This window comes from Anser cygnoides, chromosome 2 (assembly GCF_040182565.1).
Source record: "Anser cygnoides isolate HZ-2024a breed goose chromosome 2, Taihu_goose_T2T_genome, whole genome shotgun sequence".
NCBI lineage: Eukaryota > Metazoa > Chordata > Aves > Anseriformes > Anatidae > Anser > Anser cygnoides.
In genome coordinates, this window is record NC_089874.1 from 110,543,079 (window position 1) to 110,563,019 (window position 19,941).

Here is a 19,941-nt window from a genome sequence, read left to right on the forward strand (position 1 = left end):
AAACCAATCTGTTCTTAGTAACACCATCGCCTTCACAGAATTACAGACATAGTTTCAGCAGATATACCCATGTAACTGCTGAATGATGTTTTTCCATCCACTTATGCAGTGGTCAATGCCTGTTTTAGCAAAGCTGCAGCCTTGGGTCAGTGCCATGAATTGAATCAGAAACCAAAAGCTAAACTGGTATTTAAAGAATAAAGGTTATGAACCTTGTTTACAGTGTTTAAATATGGCTAAATTCAGCCTGCGAACATCATCATATTCCTGATCCAGCAGATGAGATTTAATTAGAAAAGAGATACTAATGGATAGCCAGATGCTGACTGGCCTATCTATTGTTTAAGAAATAGAAGACATTTCATGCCTTGTTCTCTAGGAGAATCAGATCTCCAGTTTTCACACAGATTAGCTAAACTAGGGGAAAGAAATTTAACCTAATAACATTTCTAAATCTTTGAATTTATTCACCAGGACTATTTCTGACTCCCTGCTATACCCTTGACTCTTCTGCTGGAGTCCACACAGATTCAGATGATGAATTTTAGGTACCTTTACAGTACTGTCAATAAACTTTGCTAACTGGATATCACAAGCACCACTCCTTTTTCTTGTGTTTTGCTCTGCTAGGAATCCAACTTGCATAAATGAATGAGATATTCTGTTATGATTCAAGCAAGTTAGATAAAGTTTCTCCTCCAGCCTGCAAAATATTTGAGAAAAATGCAGCACAGCTTTTCACCTATTTACTTTAAGCATCTAGCCCTGAAAATAGCCAGCCTAACCTATTAATCAGCAGACTGGCCTGTTCAGAAAAACATACCCTTTTTTTCTTATCAGTCCTGAAGCATTAGTCTAAACACTTTGAATTCCAGCCTCCAACACTGTGCCAGTAGGCTGGACACAGAAGGGTCAGAAGCTGTATAGCTGTGGCAGTGTAGAGCTGCAACCATGCACTGCTTGGGCAAAATACTGTGGTAACACAACTATACAGCCCCTTGGACACTGGCAAAGAGAGATTGGATTTGCTGCAGACGCCCCCCAGAAAATACTCTGAATTCCTATGTTGTAACCATTTTGTGGTAATTCACTAAGTCTATGGATTTATTACCTCACTACTAAACCTTGTGTTGTCAGACAACTTTTTGATTTTTCCAGTACTTAATTTTTTCCTTTCTGCCTGTAATAAAGATTTTCAATGGGTATTAAAATGTAGGCATCACGTCTGGGCCTGACATACTTTGCATACACAAATTTCAGTGTCCTGTGTTTAACAGTAACCAGAAAAGGACAATGAATTAAATAAAAAACAATATGCCTCTTTCTTGCTTCAGTAAGTCTCCATATAAGTAGAAGTTTAACCCTGAACAGTAAAATCTACTCTATCTTCTAGAATTCTTGATAGCACTAACACTTTTAATTATAGGGATTCTCATTATCTGTATGAATATCATACCCCATGTTTGAATCTGGAAAGAGAAAATGGGCCTCCAAGGATATCCTATGACAATGAACTCCCTGTATGAATGGGTGATTATTTGCAACTACAATGACTTATTGCTGCATGGCACATAACACAATTAACTCCAGATTTACTTGTTCTCGGTATAGACCGAGGCAAGCTGGTTTGGTTTGCATGGTCTTGTTGCATTTCCAAGAATGGCACAGTTAACATCATTCCTGGCTTAGCTAAGTTTTATATAAAAAACCAAAAACAACAACAACAAAAAAACACTAACTAAAAAAAGCCATAAAAGCTGGTGCTCATTAAGGTTGCAATGTATCTTGACCACAAAAAACAGCTGCAGAGTCAATGTCCCTCCCAAAAATCTGTGGTGTGCTTCCTAAATACAGAACATGGAGGTTCTGGATGCTGAAGAAGGGTTTTCAGAAAGAGACATAGTAGTTTCATTTGTTTTGTTTATTTTTAATTGCCACTCTTTGTCAGAGGCAACAGATGGCTTGAAGAAATATGCTTCAGGAAGACTCAAGTTAATTTTTGACTTGTGGGCATGTAGTTCTAATGCATGCCATATGTTTTGTGAATTGCCAGTGATACATGGGTAGTCTAAGCTTCACGCTTCTTCTATAGACTTGTGCATACTGTACACACACACACATAGAGAAATAAATTAATACTTCCAGAAACCTCACGTTTTCTGTAATGTTATCCTTAAAATCTCATAGTTTATTGCTTTTGCTAATTGAAAGAGAGGAGGGAAACAAGCAAGCAAGCAAGGCAGCCGTAAAGGATCACTGCAGGTTATTGAGGATTATGTGGAAATGAATTCTCTTAGCAGAAGATGAAAGAAGGACCTTACAGAAGGTGGTCACAATAGTTCGAGCAGGACACTTAAGACCGTCACATATTTAAAAGACCTCTCTCCTGCACTTGGCCAGCTGTGCTTCCTTCCTTCTGCCCACCCTTTCTCCAAAAGGGAGCACTTTCAATGTGAAATCCTGCTGCTGTCTGAGTACAAAGGCTTCCCTTGTCTCTGTTCATCAGGATAAGCTTGCTCTTTCCTTTCGCTTCCTTGCACACGCATGATCTGGGCACCATCTGGCCTAGGAATGGCCAAGGACAGCCAAATCTGCAAAACACCTTCGGAGAATGCCCTAGGCTTCCCCGCTTCATGTTTCACCTGTAACTACAGCACATATTTTACATTTATCTTCATTACATCCAGACTAATGTTTAGAACTTGAGTTTTCACTGTATTTCAATAACAGAGGGAAGCACTGCAAAAGGAAGACAGGCCTAGGTACCATTATGTTTTAATTACTGAGCACTTCATACTGATGTCTTATTCAGCAAGAATCCTATTAAACAGGAGGTCAGCCTCAGCTGAGGGAAGAGATGGCATAATCAGATCACTCGTTGCCTTTAAGCAAAATTATTGACAATAAATGTGAGTTCTGATGGCTTGATCCAATTTCCAGTGAATTCAAAGGTAAAACTTCCATTGACTGCACATCTCCTAAGTACACATTAACTCAGTCCATGTGTACGAGCAAGGCTTATATCCCAAAATATATTTCACTGCTGGATTTATTGTTGACTTTTTATTAGAGGAGAATATATATATATATATAAAAGAATATTTCATGTTAGAGTGAATGTTACAATTATTCAGGTATTGCTTTCATACTAAGGCTAACCTTAAAATGATCTGACTTTCTCACTTTTAAATTCCCTCTTGACTGCTAGGTATGATCATCACTGGGCCAGAAGATAAGCCTAGATGATATTTTGTTCTGAGCTTTTATTAGCTAGAGGAAAAGAAACTGATGGGGAGGAGGCTCTCCATTTCCACCCCTACAATTTGCATAGACTAACCCAGTGCCTGGGTAACTGCAGACTCATTGATGTGGAGCAGTTAGCAAGAAACACAGCACTTACTGAGATGAATTCAGGCCTTGTATAAAGTTATTTCTCCCCCAGATCTGTCCATTGTGAAGCCAGTATCCTTCTGATCAGCTGTAGCAAAATGTGAGAACTTACAGGTGTAGTCCAGCAGCAACCTGTGAGAGTTGTCCCGAGGTTTGGCCTACAGATGTTTAAAACACAGTTCCCCAACAAGCTTGCCTCTTACTCATCTTTCTGCTGATAAATGATGGCAACCCAGCTGGACTTCTACATCTGATACAGTTTTTCAGTACATATTGCCTTCTATCTCTCTGCACTCCTAGGATTCTCCTACCCTTCATGAAAAGGCTTATAGTCATTATTTTGCTCATGACATGTTCAGAGCATGTTCAGAGTCCTGAGGTGGAAATGCAATAATGACAACACTTAGTAGCAGAGTCTTCTGTCCCTCTTTTGTTCAGCCTTTTTCTGTTTAAACCTCCAGCATATGTCCATGCTACACTGGATGACTTCACACATCTGAAAATCCCACAGGCTCACAGTAGCTGAATATTACACATAGCATCCTAAATAAGAAAACAGCCGCCTTCAAACGAACAAGCTGATAATAGGCTCTCTGCTCTAGTGTTTGTTCCTCTCTCTTTCCTCAGAGACCAGAGGCTCCGGCAGTGTCTGGAAAGTTAACAGATACAGACAGGGGAGGAAGAAATGAATTACAGAGCTGAGGGATCCCTCACAGTGCATCAGTCTTTCCCTTGCATTAATTACAAGGGATGCCAACTCAAGCACTTCTGCTGACCTCATCTAAAACAGTCCTTAACAGTAGCAGGGGCTCTTTTTCAAACAACCTTTTAAACCATTTCAGCTTTTGACTTCAAAATCAACACCTTAAATGTCATTTGGAAACCCCTTGCCACATGTCTCTGTTGGGACTTGAGGGTTGACTCTAAATGGCTCACCACACAACGTCCTTTTGATAGAGGTTTCTTTTCTCATTCCTTTTATTTGCACACAAGCGGAGAATCAGGTCTTTCTGCCTTCCTTTGCTACCCTCATCCTTTCAGTCCCTTGTTTTCTCTTTTTTTCTCTCCCTTCAGAGTCCCTGGCACACACAGCAGGACTCAGAGGACCATGATAGGAGCTACTGCTACAGAGAGAGAAAGAAGGAAGCTGGCAAACGGGCCAACAACCTGGGGAGGATGCTACAGCCGTCTGCCTGGGTCACTGGCCACTCTTCTGGTTCCCCTCCCGTTCTTTTAAGGCACCCAAAATGATGGTATCTGAAGGCTGCACATGGTCCCACCCTGATGGCAGATGCGCTGCCTGCCAGCCGGAGCAAAGCACTGCAGAGGGCCAAGTGGCTGCTAGTACTGTGGTTAGCCAAAATCCAGGACGTTAACTTGATCCTTTGCTATGGATACTCAGCACTATTTCAGGACATGATTCTATATTTGTACGGTGCTAACCAGATGCTTTTCAGATACTGTCCTACCTACGACTTTTACTAGTAGTCCATAATTGTGTCTTGCAGTCCCCACTGCTGCACATTTTCCACACATTTACACTGAATTATTTTGATTTTCTGTGCAAAAATAACACTTCACAGTTCTTGATTCCTGGCTGTTTGCTATGCCAGTGCTGTCAGTGTGCCGGATGTAATCTGAAGGTGTCTGTGTAGGGCATGCAGGGCTTTCAGGTCTTATGTTTTTTGCAGGCAGCTCCAGCCCTCATGTAGTCAGAGATAAGTGACTTAGTTAAAAATGAATGGGGCAGCTGGCTAAATGCTCAACCAAACAAAATGATCAAAGGGACAGTGCCAGATGTTTTTCATCAACTCTGCATATGGAGGTACCAGGGAGAGCAGCAGGAGCACCAAACTAAAAAGAAACCAGAGAAGCCAACTCTAGTTTCAACCATAACATGAGGAACTGGCTATAAATATTACATTCCTCAGTGAGGCTCCCAGAGGACATTCTGTAGGTATTTCTAAAACCTACAGGAAAAGCGTGTCTACTATTGTCTGACTTATTTATATGCATCCTCTCACTAAATGCTTTATTAAGAATCATAATTCCTAGCATCTATAAAAAATATACTTTTAAAACCATATTTTGGGAAGCTGATGGAAATTATAAAAAGTCTTAATTTTTCCGCAAAACATACTTCTTGCCCAGTCTGTGCCAGTACAATATTTTCTTAAACTTCTGTTTCATGGAGTTTTCTTTTACCACTTTCAGTACATTTTAAAAATTTAATTTTGTCGTTTTGAGTCCAAGTTACTGCAAGAGGCTCAAGCCATTGCAAGATTTACTGTGGAAAAGGAGCCAGCTCTTTATTTTTGTCTTCTGTGGAAGTTTATGGTAGAGCAAGATAAACATCCAAAATAGTTAAGGTTGTTTATCCTGCATCACTTAGAAGACATTCTTGACATCACTTGTATACAGCTGAGCAGGGGAGCTGCTCAATCAGCCTGACAGAAATTAAACCCAGATCACCCAGCCTCAGGGCATACAGACCTTACTTCACTGTGATAAAATCTGCTTCTGTTGGGATAAAACCTGAACTGCTCATGCAGTTCCTCTGGTCACAAGCTAAGTATTGGTGCATAAGGGATTCTCCTCCAGTTTTACTCTTTCCAGAGACAACAGTCATTATTTCAGGACACTTTATCTCACCCTAACATATCTCTGTCGTATCTTGGGGCCAGCAAAAGCGGTGAATATTGCACAAGGATCTTGTCTGGTGCAATGATTATACTATTGGCCACAAGTCCACGAGTCCTAGACTTGCAGGGCAGGGATCCTTGAAGCTGTCAACAGGTAATTCGAGGTGACACAGAAATTTCAGAAATTTTTCCTGTTCTTATTTGAGTCTACAGTTTAGTGATGCCTGTCTGAAAGTCCCCCCCTGACTTCAGGAGGAGGCAGACATGCTGAACATGTAGAGATTGGACAGCCATTTGCCTAAAACAACTGGAAATGCCAGACTTTCTCTTGATTAGGAGAGAAGCTATGAAAGGAGTCCTGTCTGCATCGTTCAGTGGTGCTGAAGTCCATTTTGTCCTTTGTAGCATGTGCATAGGTTTGGTAGGATGCGTGATTATTCATTGTAAGGATGTGCCCTTTATATCTGCTCTAACCCATTCTGCAGGAGCAAAGCCTGTTAACGTGCCTTTTCTGTCCCCTGATTCTGATGTCATGCCCATACAAGCTTAAGCCACCTATTGCAATGGAGATATTTGTGAATTTCAGTACAGGATGAGCTCTTTGCTGGTAGATATGCCAGTAACAAACAGGCTGAGGAACTCACTAACTCATACTTGAGTCAAGGAAAGCTTGAGCATGACTCACCCAGGAATGCTTTGTACTCCGCTAATTGCATAATTACCTTAGAGAGCTCACTGGCCATTTGGTAGAGAGGTCATTCCTGTTTCCTCTGAGCACAGGAATAACTCCTCCTCACTTCTCTCTTCTACCAAGCAGGATAAAAAGGAGATGTGATGAAGACATATGGCTGTGGCACCACTTTTCCTGTATATAATCTAGGAGCAGTATTTGTGCAGAGCTGTAAAGTCCTTCACTGAAGTGAGGATGGAAAAGGTGACCAGTACTAAACACAAATAAACACTTTCACCTTTGCATTGGGCTGGTGTCTGTAATGAAAGGGGTAGTGTGATATTCTGAGGTGTTTGGTACTGGTACTTGTGTTATCTGAATTCTAATAAAGGGGATTAAAAACAAGTGAGTGTCACAAACGCAGGAGCCTTCCCCACTGTCCTTATATGCTGCAGAATTAAACTAACTGCTAATTGTGAAAGAAAACAGAGACCCCCCAATACCTAGTTCTCAAAGGCAATACATTACAAAAAGATATGAATAATATGAATGCTGTAAAAAATTGCAGTCATGTAAAGTGGATGACAAGGATAGTGAAGAGGCCTACATGTCACATGAGAAAAATGGAAAAATGAACTTGATAGTTGCATTAACAGAATTAAAGGAAGATGAGGATGGAGAATTCCCCTGGGCCTCTAACAATGTCAGCAGTGCAGTTTTCAGAGCTCACCCCATTTGTGAAACTGGTGAAGTTAAGTCTGGGGGTGGAAAAATAGGATAGTGATAGAAATGAATGATACAGATCGCTGAAGAGGAGATATTTAAATACAGCTATCTTTAGTCCCCCTGACACTCTCTTGTTCTGGAGAATGGATGGAATTAGTGGCCTCTCTTCTTAACCCTTTTATTAATAGTACAAAACAGTAAATTTGGAAGATAGAATTCTCCCTTTGCAGATCAGTGATGGTATCACTGTGTAGTCAAATTTTCATTCCGCTCTCCCATTTGTTACACATATGAATTTACTATCCTTTGCACACTGGTGTATCTACCACTCAGAGTAACTAAAGCACATCTTGTCCTGATCTCCTTACCGTCCACCACCAATATCACCTAATCTATAACTGGGCAGATACCCTCTCCATTCATTAGGTTTACAAATGAAAATACTTATGGTTGCTATATTTTGTGTTGATTTTAATGCTGCACAGGTATGTTTTAGACATGAACACAGGATGTCCACTTGGTTGGTCCTTCAAGAATTGGAGATGAATTTGAAGCCAAGTGGTCTTATGCATCTAAGTTGCTTTATTAGTGTAAACTTTTGTGTCCGTGAACTTCTCAGCTGCATACCTGGGTTGGCAAGAATAATTAAGTTTGCTGATTTATTCTGAGGTTCATGATAGGTACCTAAATGTTTCCTCTTTTTATGTTATTTTTTTTACTTTTTTATCAGGGCCTCCTTAAATAGTGGGAAGCAGAGCAGTTTAATGCCAACAGAGGCTGCACTAGCTTCCCCTTTCTGTGAGAAACCTCCGCTTAGAGGGTTCCCAAAGTGAAAGTGTAAGAGAAAACATAGCTGGGAGAGACTCACATCCAAGTCTGGCAAGTGGAGTTGTGGAACATCACTCCAAAGCTAGAGACATGTTTTGGGGAGATGAAAGAAAGTGAAAGATCTTGATTGCTAAGCTGAGAGAGAACTGACCAGTAGTCTATCAAATCAAAGGCTAAAATCCAAGACTGATTCTGTTCATACAGCTACATATCTGAAGTATGGACTTTGTTAGAGCTACATCTAACTAAAGCCAACAGAATTCAGAGGAAAGTCACGCTCTGCGTCCTAATTGCTTTTGTTATTAAAAGAAAAATAGACAACATCTTTGTTTGTTGCATGCTTTTTCAAATCATTCTGCTAGAGTCAAGGAACTGGCATGCTGTAGTGCGGGCGGCTGCCCCGGGATCAAGGAACACCAGACAGAGGTTATAGTAAAGCTGCTTGCATTAGGATGGCGGCAGAGGAAACTGTACAGAAAATGCAGTCCAGGAAACAGTTCTTAGAAGATGGAGTAGGGATTAAGTGAGAACCTATTTTACTATTTGCTAAAAAGCTCAGTACATTTGCCTTCATGGACTCTGCATTCCAGAGGACTGCATGCTGGGTTAATAAAATCCCTCTCCTGAAAGCCTTTGGAAACTCAGATGGTCACTGACTGCCCATATGGCAGAATTTGGCTATTGCTATTAGACAGCTGCAGGAAGTTGAAGACAAGAAAGGGGAGACAGCACCAAAACCTTATGGACACACACAGATACACAGAGAGACACGTGGCTTTGCCTCATGGCAGGAGCTTCCAAAACATGTTTCTCATCAAAATGCCAGGATCCTCTTTTTCTTTTTCTTTTTCTTTTTCTTTTTCTTTTTCTTTTTCTTTTTCTTTTTCTTTTTCTTTTTCTTTTTCTTTTTCTTTTTCTTTTTCTTTTTCTTTTTCTTTTTCTTTTTCTTTTTCTTTTTCTTTTTCTTTTCTTTTTCTTTTTGGAACTGCAGTTTGCACTTCTCCTTTTCTCCTTTTCTTAGGTGATGTGCATGTGATTTAAACCCTCAGACATTCTGGGCTTAAGTTCCAAGAGCATTTTAAAACAATGAGCACACCTACCAGCAACACAGAAAAACACCACATTTCCGTTGCTCAGGCTTAAAGGGAGGCTCAGTTTAGCATTCTTCCTTGGGGAAGAAATGACATGTTCCCCACTAACTCAATGCCAAACCACTGCTCTCTGATTTGAGTAACAAATGCCATTCCTACTGCGTCTAAAAGACCAAGCTCTGTTTCTTTTCTTAACATGAAATTGTGTATTTTGGTACTGCTCTCAAACAACAGTTTAACAGAACAAAGAAGTTATCTTTATGAGACAGCCAGGGAAATACACAAAGAACAGGAAGATGCAGCTAACCTAAATAATGACAATGAAAATAAAATAACCATCAGGCTATAAATAAACAATATGAAGTAAATATCATTATTTTTATTAACAGGAGACACAGACTTAATTCCTGGGGACAATTATATCTGCTGTTTCCTCAGACTTCAGTTTTGGATTCTTTCAGTCAAGCCACAGAAAAATGTTTTCTACTTTGTTCAACTTTTTACAGTATGAACTTCCACACTACTTTTGCTGGAGAATACTGCACAGAACAGACACTTATGTTTAGGAGAAAGGTCAGATTTTTCTAAAACAATAAAATTGCCCAACCGTGCAAAATTTTGAACTGCGCAAATGCATGCATTCATACAGAGCAGGGAAGTAAACATACACACCACTGCATTAATTAAGACAATACTTAGTTTCCTGCAACACAAAGGAATTTTCTTATTTAGATTAGTTCTCTGATGATGCAGGCTCCCATTGTGTGTACGGGGGTGTGCAAAGCAGCAACTGCAGTTCCACAAAAAGGCAAGGGCTGGACCTGACCCAGTGGGTGAGTGGGGAAGGAATCAAATAATTGCCTAATCCGGAGTCAGGACCAGTTTTCTGGGAGCCAGCCTCAGTCACTCCAGCCCTCTGTCTTCCCTAAAGGACCTGAGCAGAAGCCTGGCGCACATGCCGTGTGCCTGGGGATTGTCTTGTTGGGATTCCCGGGCGGGAAACGGGCTCAATCTGTCATTTACACAGTTTAAAACAAGCACTTGAATTTTCCACTCCTGGCCACAACCAGCAGTGCCGGGCTGAATTACTTTCCCAGCTGGAGGCAAGAAACGTGTGAGAGCAGAGTGCTTACCAAGTGGCCGAGCAACTGGGCAGCCTCGAAGCACACAACCCAACCCGCGCACTACATCCCCGAACCTCGGCCTTTACCTGCTGCTGGGCGAGTGGCTGGAGGGGACGTCCTGCACGAAGCTCTGCTCCATGCCGGGGATCCTGGCGGGGCTGTGGGGGTGGTAGGCTGTCAGGACCACGCTGCCCGAGTCCTTCATCTCCATGGTCATAGGCACATGTCGGTGACAAAGGCGGCCGGCGAGGGCTCCTGTCACGCAAGCGAGCACGCGGCCTGACCCTGCAGTCGCCTCTCGCCACCGTTTGCTGTCAGGAGAGAAGCGTAGCCCCGGCACGGCGCGTCTCCCTGTCAGGAAAGCTGAATTAGCATATATTCAAAAACACCGCCCACAAAACAACCCACGGGGAAGTTACTACGTTCCTAGGAAACTAGAAACCTGAGATAATCCTACAGGGCACTGCACGGCCGCGGGGAAAACTTCTCGCTTTGTTTCTTTTTGTTTCTGTTTAAGAACTCATTTCTTGATACGCCTCGTGCTCCCAAAATAGGCACGGCAAAGTGAAGCTATTTGCCAGCGAAGCAGCAGAGTGACTGGTGAGAGCTATTCAAACATAAAATGTGGTTTGGCAGTGCAGGGACTGACATTTAAACCGCTTACACGAGAGACTCGAGAGCAAAGTAGGCTGTGCTCTGTTTAAATAATCAAGGAACAGTAACCTTGATTTCCTACACGCCAGATCATTCCTGTGGCAGGGGACTTTACTGGCTTTCTGTTGAACTCCAATGAAGCTTTCATTTTGCCTGATACTTCTGTGTAAGTAATTAGAAGGGCACCGGGAAATGAGAGAATCCGTTTTACAACAGTTTGTGTTCATCTGTAGCAAGTCCATAAATAAATATACTCCGAGATGCTCAGTATTTTTTCAGGCTTACTTGTGACCTTTTGAAATGATAATGAAATGTTTTTCCTCAAGAGGAAACAAGCAAACAAAAAGATCAGGGTGCAATTTAGGAATTAACACCCAGAGAAAACCGTGTAGATAATATAACAAAACTTACACAGCCCTTTATTTTCCCCTCCCACTCCTTTAGTGTTTGTTGTTGTTGTTAATAAGTGTTTCTGTCTGTTCCTGAAAACTATTGTCCTGCTTACAAAGCCATGGGAAGGATGCCCCTAATTTTAGTCTACAACTGTAGAGTACTGCTTTACTGCCACAGGTCTCCAAGTGCCTTGTGAGCATGGGAGTAAGACAGCAGCCCCTGTGCATCTTCTCCACAGCTGCTAATGACATCTCTGGCACAGGTACAGTGCAAAATGCTTGTTAGGGTCCTCTTTCACATCCCCTTTTGTTAAGGTGCTCTCACCAGCACTGCTGAAGGGCTGCCTGAATTGCACTGGCAGTCTCTCCAGTTGACAAGGTAAGGTAGCTCAGGTTTTGAAGGGCACAAAAATGATTCATCTCATCTCCACCTTCCCCATGAGCTCCTTATCCTGCTTGGAGGGGCACAACCATTTCAATCAAATATGCTGCTGCAACTCATGCAGGCAGTGCCCAAGTTAATTTTCAATTAGCCAGCACAGGACACTGATAGCAGTACATTTGGCAGCACTTCTTGCCAGACTCACCCAGGAAGCATAAATATTTGAACATACAGAGCCTCTAGGCTTGCTCTTGCTACACTGTTAATGTGTCCTGGATTAAAGGTTATACACGATAAAATCATGGTTGCTTCCTCGGAGGCACAGAGGCCCTCTCAGAGCCATCATGTAACCATATAAATAATTTTGATTTCAAGGAGAAGGCTGTGAGCTAACTCACTGCCCATGGCAACAGAACCATATCCTGAAGTATCACCTGTGAGGAACTGTGGTGAATACAATAACCACTGAAGACCTGAGGGTGCTCTGTGACTGGTGAGAGAGAGAGCAGATCTGACAAAATTAGGATAGATGTCTTTGTGGGTCTCATATTTGAACTCCGGGGAGCCCTGAGTGAATGTCAGGATGATGTCTTGCTGCTGAATGACAAAAGAGGCTGCTGTCAGTGTCATTTTCCCCCTATCTACCTTGAATTTGTGTTCTTTTCCTGAAAAAGAAAGTGGGAACGCCTCTTCTTGGGTAGGAGGGAAGTATATTTCATCTGTGTACATCCTTTAGAGTCATTCTCCACAATTCACTCCAAGAAACTAAGCACCTGAAGAAAGACATACAGTAGAAGTCACCAAATGCCATCAGAAAAGAGGTAAGCATCTTTTAGGAGATCAGATTGAGGACAAAGTACTGGCTGCAACTCCACAAAAGTGCCTTTTTTTCTGCCCCTCCTATCGTCATAAGAGTAGGCTTTCTCCAGTACCATCAGACAAGGAAATTATGCCTCTATATTTTAAGCTATGTGTAGATAAAGCCCACATCAGAAATGGTACATATTTTAGTATTATTTTAACAAATTCTCTTCCCATAAAAAAAATAAAAAAATCAATCAATATGATTTAGAAAAGAGCACAGTTACCCTCGCAGTAGTACAATGTGTATAAAAATAGAGTCCCACATTTATTAAATAGGATTTTCTCTCTAAGAAAAATAAACATGGGAGATGTTATTTAAAGGTTTATAAAGTGCTGGTGTACAAACTGGATGCTTGTATGGAAATAGCAGGCTGTTTGGCATAAGTACCAATAGGTATTTTGAAAATTAATCAGCCAAAATACATATATCAAGCTGACAGCTAAAAATGTTTATTTACATAATGGCTCTTGGGGTTAGATGAATACGTATTATGGAAAACTGAAAATGATGCTAAATCCAGTAGAGATACACATCAGCCATTAAAAAAAGTTTTAACTGGACTAGTAATAAGTAATAATAATTGTGCACAAGGCAAAGTAGGGCCAGAGTGGGCCACATTCCTACTTCACTTTTATATGTGCAGTTCTGCTAGTTAAAGGTGAATTTATTCTTCTGGTTGCTAAAGAAGTAATTAAGAAAACATTTTAGTCTAACATGCATGTATTTCTACAGGATACCCTTCGATACTTGGAGTACTCAGGACTATAATACTTCTAATTTATTATTATTATTATTTATTTATTTATTTATTTATTTTCAGGTAGCTAAAAGCTCCATAGAACTTTCAAATACTCCGGAAAGACCAGTTTGATGAGAAATAATATTCTGAAGATTTATTTTTTTTTGGCAACTGGTAAGGCAAAAACTACAAGAAGAGAAGCTGTGGGGAGTTTGCAGACAGTGAACCCATGATCAGGTAGCCCACTTCAGTTTGGTGGGGCTTTGCTGGTCTACACAAGGTAGTCAAGAACATTGTGTTTTCAGTTTTTACATTGTGCTCATGCATGCTTAGAACTTTCACAAATTTGAAAAAAGAAATGTTTATATATAGGTCTGTGGGTCCAGATTTTGAGAATGGGACCCTTATTAGACTATTGTTTCAGAAGCATAAGTCAGTGGCTATATCGAATGAGCTGAAAGCTCGACAAGAGTATCTGTGACTGCCATATACAAGGAGAATAAACCCACACAGAACCACTAGTAACTCTTACAGAGATGAAAAGGAAAAGTTGTCATTGTTACTAATATTAAAATGTACTTGTATACTACTAATTAGTAATCACTGTGGCAGTAGCATGGTGAACAACCTTCGTGTGAGAAATTCAATGGCTATTGCTTAGAAAGGAACCAATAAAGATTTCATAGAAATTTAAAGCAGCCTTTTCTGGCTAAGTCCAAGGGGGACTGTCACTGAAAGGAATGGGATTTGTCAGCTAGGGGTTCTTGTCCCGAGATGGTGAGGGCATACACCATTATAGCATAAGGGAGTAGAACCACAGAGCCCTGGAAAGTACAAAATTCCCCTTTGAAGTACAAATCACAGAGAAGTCTCCTGGTATTGGATTTCATTGCTAGCTTCCAGCTTAAATTAGCCAGGACAAAGTTGGACAGAATTTGCAAAACTTTGAAGTTAATTTTGGACCAGTTTAATGTGAACTTGGGTTATGTTAAGTTTTTAAAGGAAGCTGTGTTAAGCACAGCATTTTCCCCTGATTAAATCAAAGGAAATAGAGTGGAGCAGTACACAGAAAAATGTCATCCTAGCTTTGCACCTAGATTTCCTCATCCCTCTTGTTTAGGCAGTGGTATGCAATATGTTTTCTACCTGTGTGAAAAAAAAAGTGAAAACAGAACCACTGTATTTCTCCATGGTGTTTCTTTTTTTCTTTTTTTTTTTTTTCTCTTTTTTATTTTTTTCTGGTGGTGAGGGGAGAGGGAGGAGAAGGCATCTCTTACCTTTAATTTGTTATTTCGATGGAAAGATGCTTGGGTGGTGGAGGGCAGAGAGGCTCATCACAACAAAGAGTTGGTGCATGCAAAAAGTATCTGGACTGTCTGAAAACAGAGTGCCACAAAGTCACAAGAAAGTCAAGGACAGAGGCATGTGAACTTTCTACTGCTCAGTACCAAAGCCTCCCATAAAAAAAAGATTGAGAAGAGGCTGCCTTTTGTGTCAGGAAAATTTTCACTGGGACTTGAGGGCTGTTTGCTTAAAAATGATATTATGCATCATGAAAAACAATCTTCAGTAGGATAATGCTTGATTTAGTCTCCGTGTTTTCTATTCCCAGAAGGATTATGGTCTTTTTTTTTTTTTTCCCCACTATAAAGGTGAGGTTTTTGTGTGCTTTTGTGTGGGCATCTGGGAATACAAGTAAATGAGTGGGATTTAGCAGTAACATCATAACATAGCCACTGCTTTTAGAATATAAAAAAAGTTCATAAGACAAAAAATTAACAAAATTAGAGGAAAATCTGTGTTGTTCTGCTTTCTTTGACTTTTCAAACTGAGATGAAAAACAACATTGAAATACACGTGCTTGTCCTTTACAAACCTATTAAGTAGCAAGGCTACTTAGGTGAAGAGATTAGAAATCACGTATCATAGCAATTGGTGGTGTTTCAAAGTTCCTTAATTAGCATATGACACTAAACATCCATATAACCTCACATATTTCAGTCCCAGGTCCAACTTAACTATATATCATATCTGATGAACTTTAACATGTCTTTTTTTTTTTTTTTTTTTAATTTAGTGATTCACTGTGGATTCTTTTATCTTAAAAAAGACACAAAGTATGGAAAAAATCTTTAGACAGGTTTACATAGCTGCTTGCTTCGTAATGACCCTCACTGATTTTCTGGGAGTTCCAAAGTTGGTTCTCTTTACTCCAGATTAGACTTCCCATATGCTATTCCCATGTTAGTTATGTACAGAAAAGGAAACTTCCTTAATCTGTCTACCACAACAGGGCTTTCTGGAGGTTAACTTTAAGAAAAAGCTCTTATATTTTTATTCATCCATTAAGTTCATGCTCCTTCATGCCATGTTGATCTAAGTGCTTCAGCTGGGACAGCTGACATCCACAGCTGAATGCTATGGTCTTTTTGTTGTTGTTGTTGTTGTTGTTGTTGTTGCTCTGAGGCAGTAAGTTAAAATTACATGAAGGGGTGGTAATGTGGTCAATTAAGGAAAAGTAGCATTAGGAGAAGCTGTCTGCTTCTCTGAAATGTTTCTCAAAGCACAAACTGAAAATGGGAATTGGCCTGTGCAGCGTGGAAAGAGAGGAATAGTAAGCAATGGACAGCAAGGAGTATTTTCAGTATTTTCAGTCTATCCTGACGCTTGTGAAAAAACAGAACTGGGATATTTGCATTTGGTATAGGAAAGATGAGGCTTAAAATTATATATGTATTTATAAATATTTGTATACCCCATACTATGCAATTCAGGTTATAATGAAAAAATATAAAGAAGAAATTTTGTTACATAAAAAACCAACCAGACAGAGTTTTATAACATTATCCTTTTAAAAATTAAAGTTTTCTAGGGCCAATCAAATGCTTTAGCAGCTGTATGCATAAGGATTTATACATAATTTCTTAGAAAATGCACATAACCCCTCCTCTTTCATCAGTGTTCAATGAATGTTCTTTTACATGCTATGAACAGCAAAATGCATTTTGCTGAAGGTGGTGATGATTTATACATCTATCTTTGCCATTACAGTGCTACTTTAGTAAAATATCTGAAGACAAATTTGTTAAGAAGACAGATTTATTAAGTCCCTTTCTTGTTATAAGTGGTTTCACATTTGGATTTTTGTAACATTTTTTGCCTGCAAATTGTTCCATTTCTTCGGAAGACTTTACATACAGTGTAGTTGGTATTTCCTTGTAACCATGCCAATGATTTCTTCCATTTTGCCATTTCATAACAGTCTGTTTCCCAGAAAGCAGCAGTAGAGCAAAGCTCTGCTGCTGTACTGGGAAGTTGCACTGAGTGAACTAGTCACCAGGGCGCTGCTCTCTTAATCAATCCTGACTTTGAGTTCTGTTCTTAGGTTTATGTATAAAAATTGATGAGGCAAGGTAGGGGGATGTTAGCACAAGCCTTTGATGTTTCTCGGGCACATATCTAGAGACAAGTCAATGTCAGCTGTCTAGCATTGATTGCATTCTGCAACTTCTGAAATAAGGAGCTGTGGTTTTTAAAATTAAGCAGCCAATAGACCTAACAATGAACTGGATTTCCCATATCTGCACCGAAAAGGGAAACCTCAAATTCTCCTGCCCAGCTCAAGGAGAGCAATGCATTTCTGAAATATTCATGTATTATATCTCCATCCTACTTTGGCTTTCTGCAGTTAAATTCCTGAAGATACTAAACTTACTTTTGCCTTTCACATGCAAAAATGAAAAAACTTATCTGCTCATTCCTTCACAGTGATAATATCATCACTAAAGTAGTAATCGAGGTCACTGGAGGAGTCTTATTCATGTATTTGTCATGCGAACATGATAGCTCAGAACTTCTCTGAAATTTCAGTGTGTGTACTGAAAAGAGGTGAGGATTTAAAAAAATATTGTGACCTTTGTATGCTTAGATTCACAATGATGTAGGCGTTCAAGTAGTGGGTCTGCACTGTATTCGGTGGATCCATCCAATCACCCTGTGTACTACTTTTGTAAATGCTGCGAGCATATTGCCATCATTGTGCAGCCAAGTATGTTCAAGCTGACCGTGGAACTTCACTCATTTGTCATTTTTGAATAAACTGAAAAATTGTTGTGGTCACGAATAAGAACCTGTGAAATTCTGCATTTTGAGTTTTGGTCAATCCTTTTAGATCTCTAAGTTATCACAGAATGAAGTGACTTCTGCTCAAGAGATTTTCCTATTTTGATAGAGACAGTTTTATAAATTAGTAACATCAAAATTAGGTCTGCTGCAACAGTAAACAGCTGTCTATTGACTTACACCAGCTCTAAATATCTCCCGTAAGAACAGGAACTAGTTTCACCTAATTAAATCTCTGTAAATGAATATAATGATATAATCTATATGACAAGTAAGTTATAATTTTAAATCCTAATTCCGATGCCTCTATAGTTAAGAATGTTAAGACGAGAATGCTCTCACATTAAAAATAAAAGTTTGAATATATTTAAACAAGTCAATATGCAGCAGGAAAACACTAGAAATCACAATGATTAATGGTCATTTGCATTTTTACAACATCATACTATAAAGGCATGCATTTACATTATAGTGTTGCTAAGTTAAACCTAACTATGGGAAAGGCATATCTCATTAATCCCTGCACTAACACTGTGTTTTAAAAAGAGAGACACTGAACTGACTTTCCCAGGAAAATGCAGGGTAACTATGGCGTAGCCATAGAGGGATCCTTAGCTGCCTGACTCACAGTCCTGTGCTGTAATCACATGTGAGGATGCAGCTTAATTAACCAGCAGTTTGGAAAGTACTTTTGTAAAGGAAAGGAAGAAAAAGATAATGCATTTAATCATCTACAGAAAGAGAACCACAAGAGGACTTGTGGGGAACACACTGTGTGAGCCACAGAAATTCCACATCTTCCCTGCAAGTGGCTGGTTAGCAATTCATTCTCTACAGAGGGTATGTGTTAATTCTGGTGGGTTGTCTAGGGAGACTAGAGGGTGTTCCACCTAATAATTATTAAATCATACAGATTAGTCCTAAGTGGAACACATAAAGGAACATAATTTTGCTGAGCACATGAACAAATGTTTCCAGGCTGCTTTTAAAGCACTATATTGAACACTGTGAGCTTAAAGACCTTTCTAAAGCACTAGAAATAGCTCTTGCCATTGCTCCAAGAGGTTGGTTGCGTCACCATGATGATCTGAGGAAGCAGTGACAATCAGAGGGTGGCAGAAGGGAATTTTGCAATACAGAGCTTTCGGGAATTACTGATGTGGGAGATTGCAAAGAACATTTTCAATTTTTTGCTTAACAAGGTCAAACATAAGCCTTTCCCTCTGTGATACTGGCAACAGTACTTTTGCTTCACAGAAGAAATATATATTGGTGTTTGAGGATGTGGAAATTTAGCATTAAACTTTTTCATTGTATATTGCTCATAGAAAAATAAGGATTCCCAGGGTTATTGTGCCAATTTTGTTAGTGTAAATTGCTAGCCTTCTCAACACCACAGAAAAAAATTGCAGTTATCCCAAAGGCATTTCTGTTAGAGGAAAAAAATAACATGCAGTTATTATTTATCTGTTTCATTTGGTTTCTGTTTTTATTCACATGTAATTTATCAGTGGCCTCAATGGGCTACAATCCATGGTATGTAACCCTATTAAAACAAAACAAAGTCCCACCAGGGACAAAATGGATCCATTTTCTCCAGATTAATTTAATAGATGAATATTTCACACAATGAGGGAGCCAAGTCTGCAGATGACTTGTTTTTTGGTTTGGAACTTCAGGGAACAGATGGAAAAGCAGCAGCATTAATATACCTTAATAGATCCACAGGGCTGCATTTATGATTTGGCTTCAGTTCAGATTTTTTTTTTTAATTAATTAATTAATTTTTTTCAGTGTGTGTACCTTGCTGACTCACCATCACAGAGTCTTGTCAGAAACTTTTTATTTCCTTTCTCATCTGCGTTTTTTTTCCCCACTTTTGATCAAATATAAGTTTCAGTCTCAAAATAGCATGGACAGTCTCGAGCTGTTTTGCAAAGCAATTGTTGTACATGGAGATGCTCAGAGGACTGCCGGGAACAGGCAGGGGTGAGTCCTCTCAGCCCCTCTCTGGGGGCTGTGGGTACAGGGGAGCAGGAGGAGACGAGCCCACAAAGAATGGCTCAGCTCATCTGCTCTTCCTAACCAGCACCTCCTGTTGGAGAGAGAGGACTAGGCTAGATGGACCTCTGAACTGACCATATAGGACATTTTTCACGGTCCTCTGTTCTCAGAATGAATATCTATTAAGTAGTGCAGAACACAACAGACACAAAGCTGGAGAGAATACAGGTTATATATATATAGGATAAGGTTTTGTTTCCTGCACAATTTTGGTCTCCCGAGGAGAAACAGCTATTAAACATAGATACTAAT

At 39.9% G+C, this 19,941-nt stretch overlaps 1 protein-coding gene across 3 annotated transcripts in view; it reads right to left on the reverse strand.

The window, feature by feature from the left end:
• Positions 1-11,061, reverse strand: part of ARHGAP28 (Rho GTPase activating protein 28) — a 76,398-nt gene extending 65,337 nt beyond the window's left edge. The window contains exons 1-2 of one of the 3 annotated variants that reach the window (XM_048077080.2): positions 10,914-11,061; positions 10,558-10,822 (exon numbers count right to left, since the gene is read on the reverse strand). In XM_048077080.2, coding sequence (XP_047933037.1) covers positions 10,558-10,688 — 131 coding nt within the window. In that variant the 5' untranslated portion in view covers positions 10,689-10,822; positions 10,914-11,061. Of the gene's footprint in view, positions 1-10,557 lie in introns of all 3 variants that reach the window. The other 2 variants (XM_066992797.1, XM_066992795.1) reach the window with 2 other exon arrangements.
• Between the last annotated feature and the right edge of the window lie 8,880 nt (positions 11,062-19,941).